The sequence below is a fragment of the Apiospora kogelbergensis genome (assembly GCF_038363985.1).
Source record: "Apiospora kogelbergensis strain CBS 113332 chromosome Unknown utg000001l_segment0_segment0, whole genome shotgun sequence".
NCBI lineage: Eukaryota > Fungi > Ascomycota > Sordariomycetes > Amphisphaeriales > Apiosporaceae > Apiospora > Apiospora kogelbergensis.
In genome coordinates this window covers 7,795,964-7,813,244 of record NW_027117418.1, presented here as the reverse complement: position 1 = coordinate 7,813,244, position 17,281 = coordinate 7,795,964, and the positions used below count along the sequence as shown (strand labels likewise).

Genomic DNA, 17,281 nt, shown 5'->3' with positions numbered 1-17,281 from the left:
ACCCCTGAACAAACTCGAAGGTGTTATTCTGGGCAAAACAATCATGCCACAAAGTGAGACATAATAAAACAGGACTGCCAGCGAAACTAAGTTTATGCACTCGTATAGAGCTTCCCCTTCTCCACGCATGCGAGGCTCGTATTGTATCTTTGTCTTTCTCTCGAGGGGCTGCACTGTAAGGTACGCTCGCACTGAGACGCTTTCGAACACATTTCCTTTGAGACATGCATACTGACAAAGGGAGTACATGGTAAGGTATCACGCAGGCCATTGCGAATAGGAGGCCCAAGAACATTTGCACGAGATTCATGGGTTTTCCATTTGATGGACTCTAACAGATATGTGCGTCTAGCGACCGACCAAGTAATCTCAATACCTTGCTTGCTACTCTGAATATTTCATATGCTGATATGCAACGCTCCCGCTTTGCCCCTACTAGCTTGGAAGCTTGTAGATGGGACATGATGCCGAGATAAACAGCAGAAATCGGAAATCGGAATGAAAGATTAACATAGTAAATTAGCGATTGTTTTCTCAAGCTCCAAAAAATGGGTATCATCTGATCCGACCGAACAGCCAATGGGTTTCAAGAAAAGAAGAAATGAAAAACCTCCAACAATAGTTGCTCCCAAAATTGTATATCTAGATGACGCAATATTCCAAAGTGACGAAAGATCCGTTATTTAGGCAGAGCGAGCAGAGCGAAATGGCCGCCTACGACGGGTCTCGCGTTGAAGGTGATGCCGGGGAAGTCCCCCGAGTTGCCGTCGTAGAGATCGGTGAGCGGCCTGTTAGTGGGCGTTACGTTGATCCAGTTGGCCAGCTTCTTGATAAACATGTCGCGGGTGTCAGAGCTCGAAGTGGCGGCAGCAAATAGCATCCAGTCCGACTTGACCCACGAGTGGCGCGTATCAAGCGGGACTCCGTACTCGAGCGCCACGGTCGGGTAGAAGGCGGATTGCATGTCGTACACGGACTGGGGGACGAACGAGGTGCCGAAACCGAGGAGGCTGTTAGCGTAGAGGTTGTATAGCAGTCCGTGGGAGTCGTTGTCGCCGTATGAGAGTGTCGTATGCGGCGGGTTGGCACCTTGGTTGATGCCCAGGCTTTGCCATTGCGTCAGGTAAGAGGACGCGGTGTCGCCGAAGCTCTTTTCGTCATCCGAATTGCCAGTCATATTGGCGATCTCCGACATGGCTCGCAGCCCGATTATGCCCTTGATGGCAAGGTTGGTCTGGTTGGCCAAGGAGCCGGCGAAGTCGTCCGTGGAGATCTGGTTCGCGGGGACAAGGGAATCATCAACAAGGTAGGCAGCCCATTGCTTGAGTAGCTTGTAATGGGTGTTCAGGTACGCAGTGTCGCCTGTCCGTTGGGCATACGCCAAAGTCATAATGATCATGTTGCCGCACTCCTCAAGAGGCATCAGTTCATCGTTGCCGGCTGGGTAGCCCTTGGCGTTGGGGAAAGTACCCAAGTCATGGATCGCGTTCTTGTTAGGGTAATGGCCGTTTTCTTGGTTAATGTACAAGGGATCCATCAAGTAAGCGAGCAATTTGGGGTTCGTGTAGATGATGAGAGGCATTGACGGGAACATGACGTCGACCGTCTGGATGTCACTGTTGGAGCTGATCTCTTTGAGGAAGACTAAGGGAGCAGAATCGGTGCCACAGAATTGCAATGCACCAAAGGTCTGGCGGACACTTAGACTGGTGATGGTGAGGTAGTCCTGGCCAGCAGCAGCCGTAGAGTCGCTGGCAACGCGGTTGTCAAGATCTGTGGCAAGACTTGCCGATGTGGCGTAATCGTTATAGAAGAAGGTCATCTGGCCAATGTTAGTTAGTCCATGTTGCCTCCATGGGCTATGTGCAGTTTACTTACAGCATCAAGACTGTTAGAAAAATAGCTCTTCCACAAAGCCGGAACCTTCGTCAGATCGCTTCCTTGGCCGAGGAAGTTGACGGCATTGTCTTGTGTCAACCCAATGGAGAAGACAGTCGAGACGCTGCTGCCTCCAACGGCCCCAAGCTTCTTAGTAAATCCAAAAACTGGCCTGAACAAAAGCTTAGTATACATCGTGTATGGACGGTCAATCTCCAGATGTGGTGATTACTCACCATTGATTGTTGACTGCGCGGAAGTTGGTGTCTTTGCTGTTTGCAAGGACTCCATTCTTGGCAAAGGCAGCTCTCACGTCCGTATCTATGCCACTCTGGTACGTAAGCTGTTTATCATGTTAGCAGAGAAGCGAGTGGTTAGTCCGAAAGCCCGGCCTCATGTGTTTCGCAATGACTTACACCTTCGCCGTCTGCCGTAGAGTAGTACCATGTGCCCCAAGCGGCTTGCTCTCTATCCTCAGCCATCTCATTTTGCTGCTGCCGAGCGATGGTGTGGTAAGCGACGCCATTAGCAGTGTTGTAGTCCCACTGAATGATAGCGCTGTCATCGCCCGAAGCCCATTCTAAAACGCGGTTAGTGAGCCGAGAAACTGTCGGGTATGTGTGTAGTCACAACTCACCACCGCTAACATCGGTGTAGATCTCGACATTGTGTGTTGATCCATCCAAAGAGTGCACAGCCACATCAAGGTATGAGAAGGTCAAAGACTGCCTTTTCAGGTCGTTGGGCGTTACCGGGGACATGAAGGTAATGTTCATCCCGACTTTACCTCCAACGTTCATGATGAAGTTGCTTCTAGTGGAAGTATAGGAGAACTCCGTCTGATCTACGGCTGCAGGGCCGTTGGCCGCGGCGCCCATCCACGTGTAAGGAGTGCCGTCCACGCGAATTAGTCCAACCCAACCGTTGGTGTGCTGACTGTTATACTTTATTAGCTTCGGAAACCATATCATCATCATCGTCAACAACAACATCAGGAGTAACATCGTGAGCAAGATCGTACCTCCAGGACTGTGCCCATTCACCGGCAAGATAACCACCGTTGCCGCCATCCTTCCCTACAGCCAGCCACGTATTGACATACGGTGACCGGACGGCCAGCGGTATGGCTGGTGGTCGTGCCGGAGAGAAGGTTGAGGCAGCATGTACTAACGCGCCGGTCAGTGCCACTTGGGCAATCGCGGCAATACTGAGCCTCATGGTGGTGGTGCACTTTCAACAACAGAAATGCCGGAAGTAGAAGAAGGCAGAATGGCTAGACCAAGATGGCGTCTTGTGAGGATATAAGGGAGGGTGGATGGAAAGCAAGACGAGCGGAATAAGTAAGTTTGGGGCGATCTTAACCAAGGGCGGGAGGGAGCAGGAGCAATTATATGAATCTGATTCACTACGGGGAGGGGGAGGACCCATGCCGGCTTCCGTGATATAGTCGACCGACTGGGGGCAAAGTATCCTCTCAGTAAGATCAGACCCAGCTGCTAAGAGTATGTAGAAGCCGAAGAGGGCTGCCAAGTGGGCTGTCGGGTGCCATTGCATATTCGAGTCGGGGGCCATCTCTCATCCAATTTGGGGGAGAGGGCAGAATCATGAGACTTGCTACTTGAATATACAACATGATCCTATTCGTCGGGCTGACCGCGGGTGGCATTGTGTAAGGGAGTGGGCTTCTTTTCCATGTCAGGAGGGCTATGATGCCGCATGCGAGGAAGGATTACTCGCGGCGTAGCAGTAGACCGGCCGGTGGGTAGGCTGTAGGCTCGCCTCCCAGCCAGGTGCGTGCAGGGGCCGCCAAGAGAGTGATTTGACGAGACGAGAGTCAACTCGCCATCCCGCAGCCTGAAGAACGAAGGCAGACGGTCGGGTGAGCCAGACCCAGGTAGGTGGGTTGAGTTTGGATGTCTGGACACGCGGTAATAAGAATAGTGGACATTGCAGGTCTGAGAAACAACCCGAACGGGGCATTGCAAGTGGTGCAACGAAAAGTAGACTATGTGCGTCTTGTCTGTCTAAGGCGTGCAACCATAGAGCTGTAGAGTTCGATAGGTGCCGTGTTAGGAAAGTGATCTGCCCGCCATTGGGAGAGGATGAGATGGGCGGGTACGGTAAGCATCATAAATCAAAGACAGCCAGGATGGGGTCACTCGACACGACCAGTGTGTTCCGAACGCAGGTCAGCCACCGGCCCCGATATATCGACAACTTACATCGCCATGAAACATTGAACGCCTGGAGGTGGTCAGCATCGAACATAGTTGGTGCAGATACAGAGAGCAAAGTCAAGGACATGAGGCTAGTCGAGTCTAACGAACAGGCGAAAACGGGCTCGGGTGTCGGCCGCTTTCCGGACGAACACAGGCAGGAAGGAATAAGCTCTTCTTCCATTCTCGACGGCGTCATGGATCTCGGTTCGTCTGATGGAGAATTGCAGGACGTTCGCATGCAAATTGAACCGCCTGTTTTATGTGTCTGTCCTACGTGAATCATGAGCACATGATTAGGTGCATGTCTAGATCACTCACTTTAATGTCGACAACAACGCGACCTCCGTGAGTCCGTCACCAAGTAAAAGCAAGAAGGGTCCCGCAGCTCTGTGATTCGCCCAGCCAGTCCAGCCGCCCAGCCCGACATACCAGAAGCACCGTTGTCAGCATCGCCCGTTTCAGTGTCGGCCATGCAGCGTGGCTTATTCGCATCCAGGAATTTACAGCTGCAGCAGAATAAGATGACTTGTTTTTTGCATGACTCTTTCCCAGTCACGCCTCGAACCCGCCCCCTTCTTCACTGCTACCTCGGCCAGGTTATCGCTCGTTCGACTGAAACGAATTGCACCTAGCATGCAGGTGCCGGCCCGTCTCCCAACGTTGTAGTGGGGGATGAGGTAATTCCCTCCTTCCCTAGCTCTGTTTTCGTTTTTTTCCCTCTCTTCCACGGGACGTAGACTGACACGCCTACCATCCGCCAAGGAATCTGTCAAGGCACGAGATGGTCCAAGCCCTGGCCCTGCTCCACGGCTATGGCAAGCATACTACACAACTGTACGACCTGGCTGCCTTAGCTCAGCCAGCCGTCGGTAATGGTTGGGCGTCATGTACGCTAATTCCAAGACTTGAGATATCATCGCCAGGGCGGCCGCCTGATTATCCTGGGGAATCCCAGCGAGGTGGGGTCCGGAGGGTGGAGGACTTTCACCACGATCTGGGTGGAGGCGCTGGCCGTTGACGAAATAGCGCCCAGCCAATTCGGCAATTGGCTACAGACCGAAGGGACCACGCAGATACGGACTATGTTGCTGCAGTGCGCCCTGACATTACATTACCTATACTGGGCTGCAGAGTGAGTTTACCGGTCGCCATTCTCAGCGTGTTTCCGTCGGAGCCTGGTATCTATTTGTCTGTCTTCTCATCTCATCAGGCGGCTGCTGCCTCTCTGTTCGTGTACCCCGGTAGCGCCCTCTCCAGGCCAATTTTGATCGACAAGATCACCAGCTAGCATAGCAGTCCGCTCATTGATCTAAGATCATGGAACCATCGCGTAAGCCAAGTTTGCCAAGAGCAAGTGGTCGTGCCAAGGGATTTCTTCCTCGAGCTCTGATCAAAATGATATGATATAGTCCCCAGCCTACCTATCAAGCATCGTCTACTCGGTCATCTGCCGGAGCTAGCTGTGGTCACGGGCACGCTTCGTAGCGCCAATCCCCGCGGAATCCAATTCCGTGACAACACGTAGAAAGGCCGCACCACCGCCGCCGCCGTCGCGCGCCCATCAAGCAATAGCCAAGTGACGGGCTGGGTGACGGGAACGCTTGGACAAGCTTCGTCCAAGACGACGAGCCAAGAAGGCTCTCACAAGGATGGCTGGCTGGGCATGAACCCCCCAAAATGTCATTTCCTCCTGCAGCCTCCAGTCTAATCCATCCATCTTTTGGGGGTGATAAATCCCGATGACTTCATTTTCTCTGCCGATCATTCAACAACCCAAACGAAAATCGCTTTCATTGCTCGAAGTCGGTCTCTCGCTAAAATCCGCCGTAACGGGGTTGGCTACGTGACATCGGAACATCGGGCAGTTTCCAGCGGCACGTGGGTGCATTCCGAGGGTGAAGGCTCCGCCGCTGCTCAAAATATCATTTGTCGACGCCTTCCGGATTAGGAAGGCGAGCACGGTTGGGCTGTCGGTGTATGTACAAGTGGTCAAATGCTCAAGTGGTCACTGGGCCGGCAGCTTGCTGCGGGGGATGATGATCATCCATACCAGCCCTGGGCCCTCCTAGATCCCAAGACGTCGGAATCCTTCTATGCGTAAAAAGAACGATCCTCGGGCGTGGCCAGTAGGGCTCCGGCAGCCCGGCCGATGTGATGGAGGCCGAGGGAACGACGAGAGGCATGCCTGTATACACACCATTGTGTCCAACGTGACAGGAAGGATTTTGTGTAATCTCCACTATACCTTTTCGTATTTTCCGCATTCTGGTAGTATCCGACCTCCCTCTTCTTTCTCCCCATGGGGTCTATTTTGGGAATGGGGGAAATGATGCAGGTAACCTATATCGAGCCCTGGGTCACCGCTGAACGCCAAAATGGTAATGACTCTATATACTAAAGCTACTCAGCTGACTGCATGTGCGTTTCTAGCGAGTCGCGCGACCACAGACTATAGATGAACACACCCATTATTGGTATGAGTAATTATCGCATCTGTCTGTAGCCCTATTCAGCTTATACCGGAGCTGCAGTAGCCTGGCATTACTAGCTTTTCGTTGTATGATGTAACGATAATATTTGTACTCATTCAGGGAGGTCTAGAACCCCACGAACTAAGCATGAACGTGAGAGAGGCTACTGAAAGTCGACCATAGCCTCGGTAGCGAGATTGCTACACGGTATCTTCGGAAGATGGCGAGCGCAAACGTTGCCCACGTTCCTAACGGACTCTGGCCGGCATTACATACCGCTTCACTTCCGTCCCAAGTTGGGATGATCAGCTTTGAAAGGCACGGCCAACGTAATGCCGTGTTTACATTGTGGTCATCGTGGCTATATCTCAACTAGTATCAATCATCGCCTTGGACGCCATAGACCTATATTTATTGGATTGACCAGTTACATACCAGTTGGTGACACCTCAGCGTAGCGGAAACAGGATTTAAGACGCTTCGTCCATATTACCCATTATCTGATCAGGTCAGATTGCCTGTTCTCAATTCTCCAGACGCTTTGGTCAATGAGAGACAGCCCGATACCTTTTTCATTTGTATAGTGCTCATGGGGATATAAATTGTGAACGGCCACCAGTATCAAGCGTGACATAGAGGTTGTAGTCGTAGAGTTTTTGAAGAAACATATGCTATTATTCCGGTAGTACGAGCCGAGGACAATGTATCGCCTCTGAGATGATGATCACGTAGTACCACATGGTTGACATCTTGACATTTGGGATGCTTGTCTCAGATACCCGGATCTGCAGATCGGCACACGCTGTGATGCACCTTATGCTGACTTCACTTCTCCGGCATACCTTGGGAAGATCATTGGAGATGATTGACCGGCTAAACGGGTGGCATCCGGAGGTATGAACTCAATACCGAAAACACACAAACAAAAGTAGTTGGCATCTGTGAGACGTAATGAATGACGAGCTTTCTATCTAGTAATCGTGAGGGTTCATACCTCATTTCACATGTCACAAAGATCCTGCCTTTTCAGTAACCTACCCTTCACAATTGATCATAAACAGCGCCGATACGACTGATCAATACCTAACAACCGTAAGATGCCTCGTGTAGTCATAGGCCGCTCATGGCTCTAGGAGCTAGAAACTCCCCGCACAAACGCACGTCAAAGGTAAACTGAGCGTCTCGGCAAGAGAAGATAGGCTACTGAATGACATGGATGGGTTCTGGTGAGACCATTCAGCATGGTATGGTACGGTATGGTGTATACTAATACGTGCGTGGCCTTGTTATGTGTTGACAACCGATCACAGCGGCTCCTGGCTACGAAGTCGGACATTGGCTTCTAGAACCGATTTAATAAGGGAGGCCTTGGTGGTTCATAGAACCAGCGCCTTGGTATGGCTCTACATGAAACCATATCACCCAACGCAGTCGAAGTGAGAGAGGTCATACCTGGATGAGACGTTTATGAGATGGAAGCTGCACTTTTCCAAATAGAGTGCGGCCTCACGTTGTTGCTTGGCGCAGGAAGTGCCGGCGTTCAATTGAAATGAATCAATCAATCCCAAGCGGTCAGTTGAATCGAGTGACGGTAACGGTGATGCTTTTAGACAGATTATGTGCCCAGGGAGGCCGGCCCCGTCCAGTAGCGTATGTCTGCGTTTCACATAAGAAGACAAACATGCGTACTCATCCAAGACTTCGGTATTTTGGAATTCATCGACGGTAAAGTCTGGATCAGCAAATACCGGGCATGGTGGAACTGCGGCGAGTGTCTCTATTCCAAACTTGACATGAATGATATGGTATGATGACGCGCCCAGTTTATAGCCCTTTTGAGGAATTGGACCGATCATGCTCTGGGATGGAGCTTACGACTTCCTAGTCGTCGGGATTCCCAGTGGGACGGACCATGAATGTTGGTTGCGCCTAGATCTGGTTTGTCGGCGTCCTTAACTTCATCGGCCGAAATGGAATATGGGGAATCAGAGCAGGATGAACCCCTCCTTGGGGACGTGTGGTTGACAGTGCTGAGATGGGGCGTCGTCACCCAATCTGAAGCAACCAGCAGGTTGGATTTGTTAAGTCCAGCGCAGCACATCCCGTACGTGCGCCGCAATTCTGACATATCATTACAAAAACCCTTCCAAGCAACATCCTGCTGTCGATATACCACGGCCCCTTTTGACTATAACTAAACTTTTTACACTGTTCATCCCAAAGATCGAAAAGAGGCTTTCATGATTCATGTGCAAACCCAGGGTCCCTCTCTCCAGGTTTGGCTTGGCAAGCGGTCGGGATATCCGCACAGGACCAAGAGCTTGATGCCGCTTCAGGCCTAGTGGTTGCTCAGCCGCCTCCTAGCCAGGCACAGGGGTTGAAACGAGGCTCAGAGAGCGGGTACAGGGATTCGACATCAGATCCCACCACTATACGCGTACAGTTGAGATGCGACTTGAGCCAAGGTTGGCACAGACAGAATATTCTCCGTCGATGGACGGGATGGGACGAAGGACGGAAAGCTGCTGCGAAGGGAAACCTTGTTCCAAGGAAGGGACTGATGCGTGCGCGTCTAGCAATTGTAAACGACTGACTCCTGCCTCCTGCTTCCTTCAAAGACTGCCATCAGGATATCGAGAGGTCCACTCTTACTGTTGCACAGTAAATGGGAAGACTTTGTTCGGTGGTTGTGGTTTACCGGTCTCATCCAGGAGTTGAGCTGGCTTGATTTAGATACGCAAAAGAAATACTGGTGGGATGCTTAATCCTACTGGCGGGTTACAAGTTAGCAAGCAATCAGGTTCGAACTCGTTCACGATCGCGTTCGCTAGTGTATCGCCGATGGCCCCATTTTGAGGATGAGCACGCTTCAAGTAGCCGCCATGGCAAGCTCGGGACATGTTGCCGTCGGCGATGGCATCGAGGGCACTGGCTGGCGTGATAGGGCTGCTGCTGCAGCACACAATACATACATGAGAGTGAATGCACATACATACATAGCCACTGGCGCCAGTGAGTGATCCGCTCCAGGTTGGGTGGTGTCGCGCCCGGCTGGGCATTCATGATTTGACATGTTGTGTTCCTAGCAGGAGCATGATCTTTAATTTCCCCCAGCAAGAAGCAAGAAGAGCAGAATCGCCAACGAGGACTGGCACTGGACTGGTGTGGGCGGCCGATGTTTTACAATGCCCGAACTGAGGCGCTAGGGAGTGCAGGAGCCCAGGATGGGTGGATCTGATTCAGGGTTGGCTGGGCTTCCCTTCCGAAGGAACCAGCCGCGCTCCCATTGGCTGCTTCATCTGTATCGCCAGAACCCCCACTGTATTGGGCCAGCAGCAGCTAACGGCGTCAGTTGCCGTCAGATCGTGTGGGTTCAGGACTGTTCAAGTCTTGTCGGCTCGCATGAATCCGTCCAAACCAACCCTTGTCCATCTATCTACCCACGGCAGCATTCCCGGACCTCTGTCCAGGTCTGGCTAGATCGTGAGAGCTTCGTCGCCCTCATCCCTCATCGCTCTCTCTGACTCTGCCCGTACCCAACTGCAATGTAACTTGAGGGGGCTCTATCCACTCCCAATCAGTCCTTGGCAGGGGTGAGCAGGCACCAAACACCATGCTGGCGTTCTAGAAGACTCGTAGCACCAGGTTTTCAACCTCGATTCTGTCCTTGCGCGGTTGCAAGCAGGTATGATCGTCGTCCTGGCCGCCAGCGGTCAACTGCCCAGCCGTGACCATGTAGTATTGCCCATCGTCAGCAGCAGGTCGAAACCGCCCGCAGTGTTTCTAGATTCCCATCTGGTTTGGTAAAGCTTACTGACCTTAATTCGAGACTGTTTGGATAGCGGGACACATTGGGCTTGCTGGCGTAGATGACAGCTAATGTCAATCAAAGCCCCTCAGACCGTTCTCGACGCCGTCGACTCGTCAACGGAAGCTTAATGACGCCGCACAACTGCTGATCGCTGCACGTCCGTCAGTGGATGCTCGTGACATCTCTGCCCGTCTCGCACCACCACCACCACCACCCCGCGCCGTTCTCTCGCTATCGAAGGCAGCGGTGATTTACTCAAGAACCTGGTCAGACGAAGGCGCAGCCATGGCCCCACCATCTGGTGCCTGGATCGATGGCTGGGATACTGGCGATCTCTCACACAGCTGCTCCTGATCGGAACCCCCCTGGTCAGAGCCTTTTGGGAAACACCCTGGCCGAGAGACTAGCCGGGCCACTCTATACCAAGATCCACTATAGGGCGTTGGCGCAACTCAGCCGCCTAGTATGGGATGGGGATGTGATTACAGGGGTAATGGACGTTCGCTGCAAACTCGACTATCAACACGAGACATGTCGATGGCAGACAATGAGGTCAGAAGTATTAAAAGATGGCAGCTTGACCTCATCATGCTCTCTTTTTTCCCTCTCCTCATCGCCTCTTGTTTCTTCACCACTCTTTCTTGATTCGGGTTCTTTTCTGTTTCTTATATCTGGTGTGCTAAGTCACCCATTTCTCTCTTTCTTCTCCATCAACTAGCTTGATCTTTTTTCGGACTCGTCCCACCCCTCTCACTCAAAATGTTGTTCAACACTCGCAGCGTTTACGCTGCCCTTTTCGTTCTTTCACACCAGGCCCAGGCCGCAGTCGTTGCTGGAAACAACCAGACCGAGGCTGCCGCCCCCGCCGGTGGCTACCCGGTGGCACCTCTGCCCAACGCGGCCCCTCCTACGACGACTTCGCTATCGTCAGTGGCACTGACATCTGCTGCTGCCGCCTCGCTGTCATCCTCTTCGGTGGCACTCACTTCTGCGGCGGCCTCCGCCTCCGCCTCCGCCTCCGTCAAGGCATCATCGTCCTCGGCCGCCGCCGTCAAGGCTTCTTCCTCTTCGGCCGCCATTCAGGCAACATCTGCTTCGGCTTCCGTTAAGGCATCATCGTCCTCCGCCGCGGCTTCCTCCTCCGCCGCCATCAAGGCTTCTTCCTCCGCCGCCATCAAGGCTTCTTCCTCTTCAGCTGCCATCAAGGCAACCTCGGCCTCGGTCTCTGCTTCAGCCTCCGTCAAGGCATCGTCCTCTTCGGCCGCCATTAAGGCCTCGTCCTCCTCCGCCGCTATCAAGGCATCTTCCTCTTCGGCTGCCGTCAAGGCAACAGCCTCTGCCTCGGCTTCCGTCAAGGCATCATCCTCGTCCGCTGCTGCTGCTGCCACCCCCCCTCCGGCTGCCGCAAAGAATGAGACTGCTCCTGCTTATCCAGTCGCCCCGCCTCCCGCTGCTGCTGAGGGTGCTGCTAAGAACGGCACTGTGACACCCCCCGCCTCCTGCTGCCGCGAAGAACGGCACTGCTCCCGTGCCTCCTCCGGCTGTTGTTAACGGTGCCACCAACAAGACTTCTGCGGTTTCTCCTGCTGCTACCACCTCTGGATTGTTGTCCGCTAAGCCCTCCGCTGGAGTCCCGTCGCCCGCCCCTGCTGTCGGCGCTCCCTTCGCCAACGGCACAGCACCTTTCCCCAACGCCACTGCTATCGCGCCCGCCGGTACCACTACCATGGTTGTTGGTGTCACTCAAGTCCACACTGTGATCTCCTGCGCGCCTACTGTTACCAACTGCCCTGCTGCTACTCAAACCGCGGCTGTGTCTAGTGCTTTCGCCAGCCTGCCCAAGGGTGCCATTTCTAGCGTCGTCATCACCAACGTCATCGACCTGACCACCACCGTCTGCCCCGTCTCTAACGCTGCCTCCATCTCGTCTGCCGTCATCTCCAGCATTGCTAGCAACCACCCCGTTGTTACCACCACTGCCAAGGACGGCTCCGCAGTGACTGTCACTGTTACTCCTGGTATGGGCGGCCCCGCCATGCCTGGTCTGCCCGCTGCCACTCCTGCCCCTGGTGCCCCCGGTGCCCCCGGTGCTCCTGGTGCTCCTGGTGCTGGAGCCGGCACTCCTAAGGGTCCCGGTGCTCCCGGTGCTGGTGCTCCTGGTGCTCCCGGTGCTGGAGCCGGTACTCCCAAGGGCCCTGGTGCTCCTGGTGCTGGTGCCCCTGGCGCTCCCGGCGCTGGACACGGTGGAATCGTCCCCCCTGGAGCACCTGCTGTCATCACCACCACCACTGTTGCTGGCGGCGCCCAAGTTGTTGTCACCGTCACTGAAGTCATGACCCACACTGGTGTTGTCACTGCCACCGCCACCGACGGCAAGGGCCAGAAGATCACCCTTACTGTTACCGCCAGTCACGTCGCAAGCACCTCGGCCAACGACGCTGTTGGCACTAACCCTGCTCCTACTGCCCCTGCTGGTGGCAACGGTGGTTCCAACGGCGGTGCTAACGGTGGTGGTCAAGGCCAAGTTCAGCCTCCTGCTGCCCCCTCTACCGTCTACATCACCGCGCCTGCTCCCCTGCTGCCGTGGCTTCTACTGTCTATATGACCGCACCTGGCGGCGCTCCCGTTCCGGCCGTCACCGTCACTGCCCCTGGCGGCCCTGGTGCTACCGTCACCGTCACCGCTCCCGGTGGCTCTGCCGGTGCCGGTAAGGTGGTTACCGTCACCGCCTCTGGCGCTGCCGGTAGCATCGTGACTGTGACTGCCCCTGCCCAGACTGTTGTCTCTACCGTCACTGTCAGCCCTGTCGGCGATGGAAATTTTTGCACGTGTGCGCCGAAGGCTCCCGGCGCCGCTGCGCTCGAGAATTTGGCCGGTCCTCCTGCCCATGGCAAGCAGCCTCCTCGACCTTTCGCTCGCCGCTCCTTCAACCACCACCGCATGGCGTACGCCGCTTAAGCGGGAGCGACGGATAGTCCAATGGCATGAGCCTAAAGAGTCTACATGACTCTTCTGTACCTTTTCATGTTTTGAATTTTGGCTCTCAGATTCTTTCATTTCTCTGGGTTCACTGGGTTTCTACAGTATATACTTGAGGGGCTGGGGAATGATAAGACCAAACCACGCTCGTTACGATACATTCATCACTTTCACGACTCTCTTTGACGAACCCCATTTTTCGGGAAACTTTTTGGCGTTTTTATATACGCGGTCTTTCTTTTTGGTTTGAGATTGAGAAAAGGTGACGCACAAGAGGGCGGAAACTAGGCTCATTGTACATTATACTGGGAGCAATCCAGAAACAAGCCATATCCATATGGGAGGAGGACTCAGGAAACCGGTCCAGTCATTGGGGCAACGCCAGGGGCGGGCCAGGAACGCGGGAAGGGAGACATCATCGGGTGTCGACCACTCGTATCGAGTCTCCTATGAAATCAAAATTTATCGATACCCATGCAAACAAAAAACATCTTGGCTTAAAATATGAGTTGTGACGTGTTAACCATACTAATCCTCGTAAACACCACACTTCGCGACATCTTGTCTGAATCTTGTCTTTATCAGGCACTCACTACCTTGCAAGAGCTCGCTCTCGGCTTGTTTGGTGTCCCAGCTGCCCCTTTGCCCAGGACCCAAGCCCAGGCCAGTTCGTCTGGGCATTGATCGGTTGCGATCCCGTGGATCAGTTCATTCCAAGGCGGCTATGCTGCGCCTCAATCTTCATGGTTCATGCAAGCCTCGTGCAGACAGCCTGCGCCCCATCAGTATGAAACTCGACTATCTGGTCTCTAGCCCGCGGCTAAGCTGTTTCACGATTTGATCAAATCACTCCCCAACCTACAAAGATCCTAATCCCCGAAAAGACGAGATATACCATAACGCAAGTTTGGATATCAAGTCGATTCCAACTGCTTGCTTTTGCGGACTCTAGTTGTGGATTAGTGTTGGTACTGGCCAGTGGTTTTATGTATTTGAGGATTTGGGTTCATGCGAAGGCTTCCTCTCCTTTTTTTCTTTTTGACGGGTTCGTCTTGCCGGATGAGACGAATAAGTCTAGACGTAGCACCCGGGAGCTGGGATACCGCAGCAAATGTCGTTCCTGTCGGCTAGTCGGCTGTGATGGCCCTCCTTTCTTATTCTTATTCCTTCGTCTCGTCTCGTCACCATAAGTTCCTCGTGATATCATCTGGTTCAATCGTCTGTTTCCGTCCCTTGTCGATGATGGAATATTTTCCTGTCTCCTTCGCTATTGTAGACCGGACGGGCAAATCGGCTCGAAATGCCCATTCCTTACTGTACACAAATGATCAGCCGGTCAGTCATCAAACTCTCAGTTTTGGTATCAGGTGTGGTAATATTATGATACAACTAAGAAGGACAACAGGATGTTTGTGGCGAAGTAATTGACTACATTACGTAGATAGGAGGGGGGATGGATTGGTGGATGAGCTATTAGGCACGACGGGAGACCTGCCGAGAAAATAATGTCGAACCCGATATCACTGAAGGCACACTGCCTTATCCATCCGAACGATTAGCAATATAGTCTAAGATGTGGAGGCAGGAGCCCCTATCTTCCTTGAGGCAGCTGCAGGTCCCAACTCGAGTTGCCGACTAAGGGGACAGGCAATCAATCCGTCTGCTTCTCAATATCTAAACTGTATATGGCGGTACGATTGGTTATCAAGAATCAGTAGAATCGCGTGCGGGGAAGTGGGATGGCACATATACAACCATGCATGCGGCTTGCAGCCAAGACAAATCAGAGGCTTAGAAATGTATGGCGACTGCAGCGACCATTGTCCGGAAGCAACCGCAGACTCGGTTCTTTGGAGGAAAACAGAAGAGTCAAATCAGAGACGACGGCACACCACCATCATCTTGTCTGCCTTACCTCTGAGAGAAGCGGCCATGGGAAGGCCGCTCTGCGAACCAAGATGCTGTCCGCCCGCCCACTCATCGTGTGTCGTGGCACTAAATCCCAGCTATCCTGAAGAGCTTCAGTCTGAAAAAAACTCATATACATTTCCCCATGGCCGAAGCTGCGCTAGGGGCTCTAGGAGCGTTGTCGTCTATCCTCCAAATCGCCAACAGCCTCGTTTCCTCAACCAGAGAACTGCGGCGGAGCATCAAAGTGGCAAAAGGGGCCCCTACAGAAATCCACGCTTTCCACAATGAGACAATATTCCTTACCACGCTGATTAGGACGTTCCACAAGCTCGCGAGAGATGCGCCCGAGCCTACGAAGCGCAAAAAGCTAAGAGAACGCGATATCTTGCTAGCCTACGTACAACAACAGTGTGACATGATCCTAGATGGTGTGACGGAGTTAGTCAACAAATTCATTGACACTCACGGCGCTGGCGGCGGAAATAGCAGCAGCGTGAAAGTCATGACAATATGGGCGCGTGTACTCTGGGTCATCAGGAGGCCTGACATGGAGGAACTGAAGCTTTCGATGAATGAAACCAAGCTGAACTTGTCGTTACTGACCAACTTGTTCATGTGGGAAGAGGCGAGACGCAAGTCAAACAACGAGGACAGAATGTACGTCTAAGTTCCCCCATCAGGGGCTATTATCCTCCTGCAGTAACTAATTATATATAAATCGTGATGAGTTATAGTCAAGATCTTGAGAGACAACTCTGGGAAGTGACCCAGTCTGCAAAACAGGCCAGGAGAGAATTGCGAGATTACCACGAAAAACACACACAATTCAGGGCCAACAACAGGTCGCAACAGAAACTGGATGAGCTGCTCTTTAGCACTAGAGAGATTGAGAAGCACGTCGTCCGAGCCTTAAGAGCCGACGATCGGCGGCAAAGACGCACACGACGAGAAGAGCAGAGGATGCCGTCTCACACCTCAATCACTAGCCAGCCAGGCGTGGTAGAAGGCGGTAGGAACCCGCCACCATCGCCCCCACCAGATAGTCCTAGCGAACTTGGTATCGGACCTTCAGGGCCTAGATCTCCTGGCCCTGGGCCTCTACCGGGGAATATGAGAGGAGACGAAGGAGGAAGCATCATTTCTATCGCCAGGCCCCCCTCAAGCCCCAACATCAGCCGATGGCGTACTTCAAGAGGAGTTGATTGAAGAAGGGCGGTCTCGAGGACTCTTACACGCATCATTTGAAGAGCTAAATCAAGCTCCTGAGCCTCTAGGGCTTACAAAGGCAGAACTGTTGGGGATGATTGATGAGAAGTTCCGATCAATGGAACACACGCGCACATCAGTCGAAAAGCAAAGACACACGTCTGTGCCATCACCACCCCTTACAGTCCCGCCAGCCGAAGAATTCCTTGGGGACAAGCCGGTAGAGGGCGTGCAACCTGTAGTTTCTTTCCGCGAATTGCCTATTAAATCACCTTCCGAAGACAGGAGAACGAGTCGCGAGAGACAACGTGGAGAGAAGAAAGAAGAGAACCGGAAACCAAAAGAAAAGGATAAGGGGAAGTTGAGCTTCGGATATTGGCCATCGGTATTACACCCGAGGGCATCATCCCCGCGTAGTTGCTGAACATTTAGGGAGCTGGTCAACCACTGCAGGACGTTTCTCTGGTGTCGACATCAAACAAAAGCTTCATGGCCAAAACACTGACCAATATCGTTTTGATAAACCCGACGCGAGTTCAAAATGTCTATATCTACCCAAATTCACGCAGCTCTGTCATCGTCTCCAGAGCGCGATGTCTCGTGTAGGCTGACCCCTTCTCATCCTATATTAACTATGTACTTCGAAAAACCTGGTCCTGCAAGCAATGAAATCACCAAGTTCATGACTAGAGACTAAGATATCGATGATCATGCTTTTATTCAACTGGTAAGATGCATTCTCCATTCGCAGCAACTTGTAGACTCATCTCGGTCGCAGCCCCTGTCTCCATTGGTCTTTACCAGAT

General features: G+C 52.9%; 5 protein-coding genes across 5 annotated transcripts; 3 read left to right on the top strand and 2 right to left on the bottom strand.

The window, feature by feature from the left end:
* Positions 1-679: 679 nt before the first annotated feature.
* On the bottom strand, positions 680-3,096 carry PG998_002517 (uncharacterized protein; the record flags this gene model as incomplete). The annotated part of the gene is made up of 6 exons (XM_066869335.1): positions 680-1,822; positions 1,879-2,050; positions 2,115-2,221; positions 2,295-2,458; positions 2,516-2,814; positions 2,900-3,096. The coding sequence occupies 6 exons, from the start codon at positions 3,094-3,096 to the stop codon at positions 680-682; spliced, it is 2,082 nt and encodes a 693-aa protein (XP_066737750.1).
* A 1,782-nt stretch (positions 3,097-4,878) lies between these two features.
* Positions 4,879-5,233, top strand: PG998_002516 (uncharacterized protein; the record flags this gene model as incomplete). The annotated part of the gene is given in 2 exon segments (XM_066869334.1): positions 4,879-4,984; positions 5,001-5,233. 2 exon segments carry the CDS (start codon positions 4,879-4,881, stop codon positions 5,231-5,233), a joined length of 339 nt encoding a protein of 112 aa, XP_066737749.1.
* Positions 5,234-9,216: 3,983 nt separating this feature from the next.
* PG998_002515 (uncharacterized protein) lies at positions 9,217-9,631 on the bottom strand (the record flags this gene model as incomplete). The annotated part of the gene is made up of 3 exons (XM_066869333.1): positions 9,217-9,287; positions 9,351-9,520; positions 9,561-9,631. 3 exons carry the CDS (start codon positions 9,629-9,631, stop codon positions 9,217-9,219), a joined length of 312 nt encoding a protein of 103 aa, XP_066737748.1.
* Positions 9,632-11,138: 1,507 nt separating this feature from the next.
* PG998_002514 (uncharacterized protein) lies at positions 11,139-13,337 on the top strand (the record flags this gene model as incomplete). Its single annotated transcript, XM_066869332.1, has 3 exons — positions 11,139-11,861; positions 11,947-12,862; positions 12,910-13,337. 3 exons carry the CDS (start codon positions 11,139-11,141, stop codon positions 13,335-13,337), a joined length of 2,067 nt encoding a protein of 688 aa, XP_066737747.1.
* Positions 13,338-15,411: 2,074 nt separating this feature from the next.
* PG998_002513 (uncharacterized protein) lies at positions 15,412-16,475 on the top strand (the record flags this gene model as incomplete). Its single annotated transcript, XM_066869331.1, has 2 exons — positions 15,412-15,926; positions 16,100-16,475. 2 exons carry the CDS (start codon positions 15,412-15,414, stop codon positions 16,473-16,475), a joined length of 891 nt encoding a protein of 296 aa, XP_066737746.1.
* Positions 16,476-17,281: the final 806 nt, after the last annotated feature.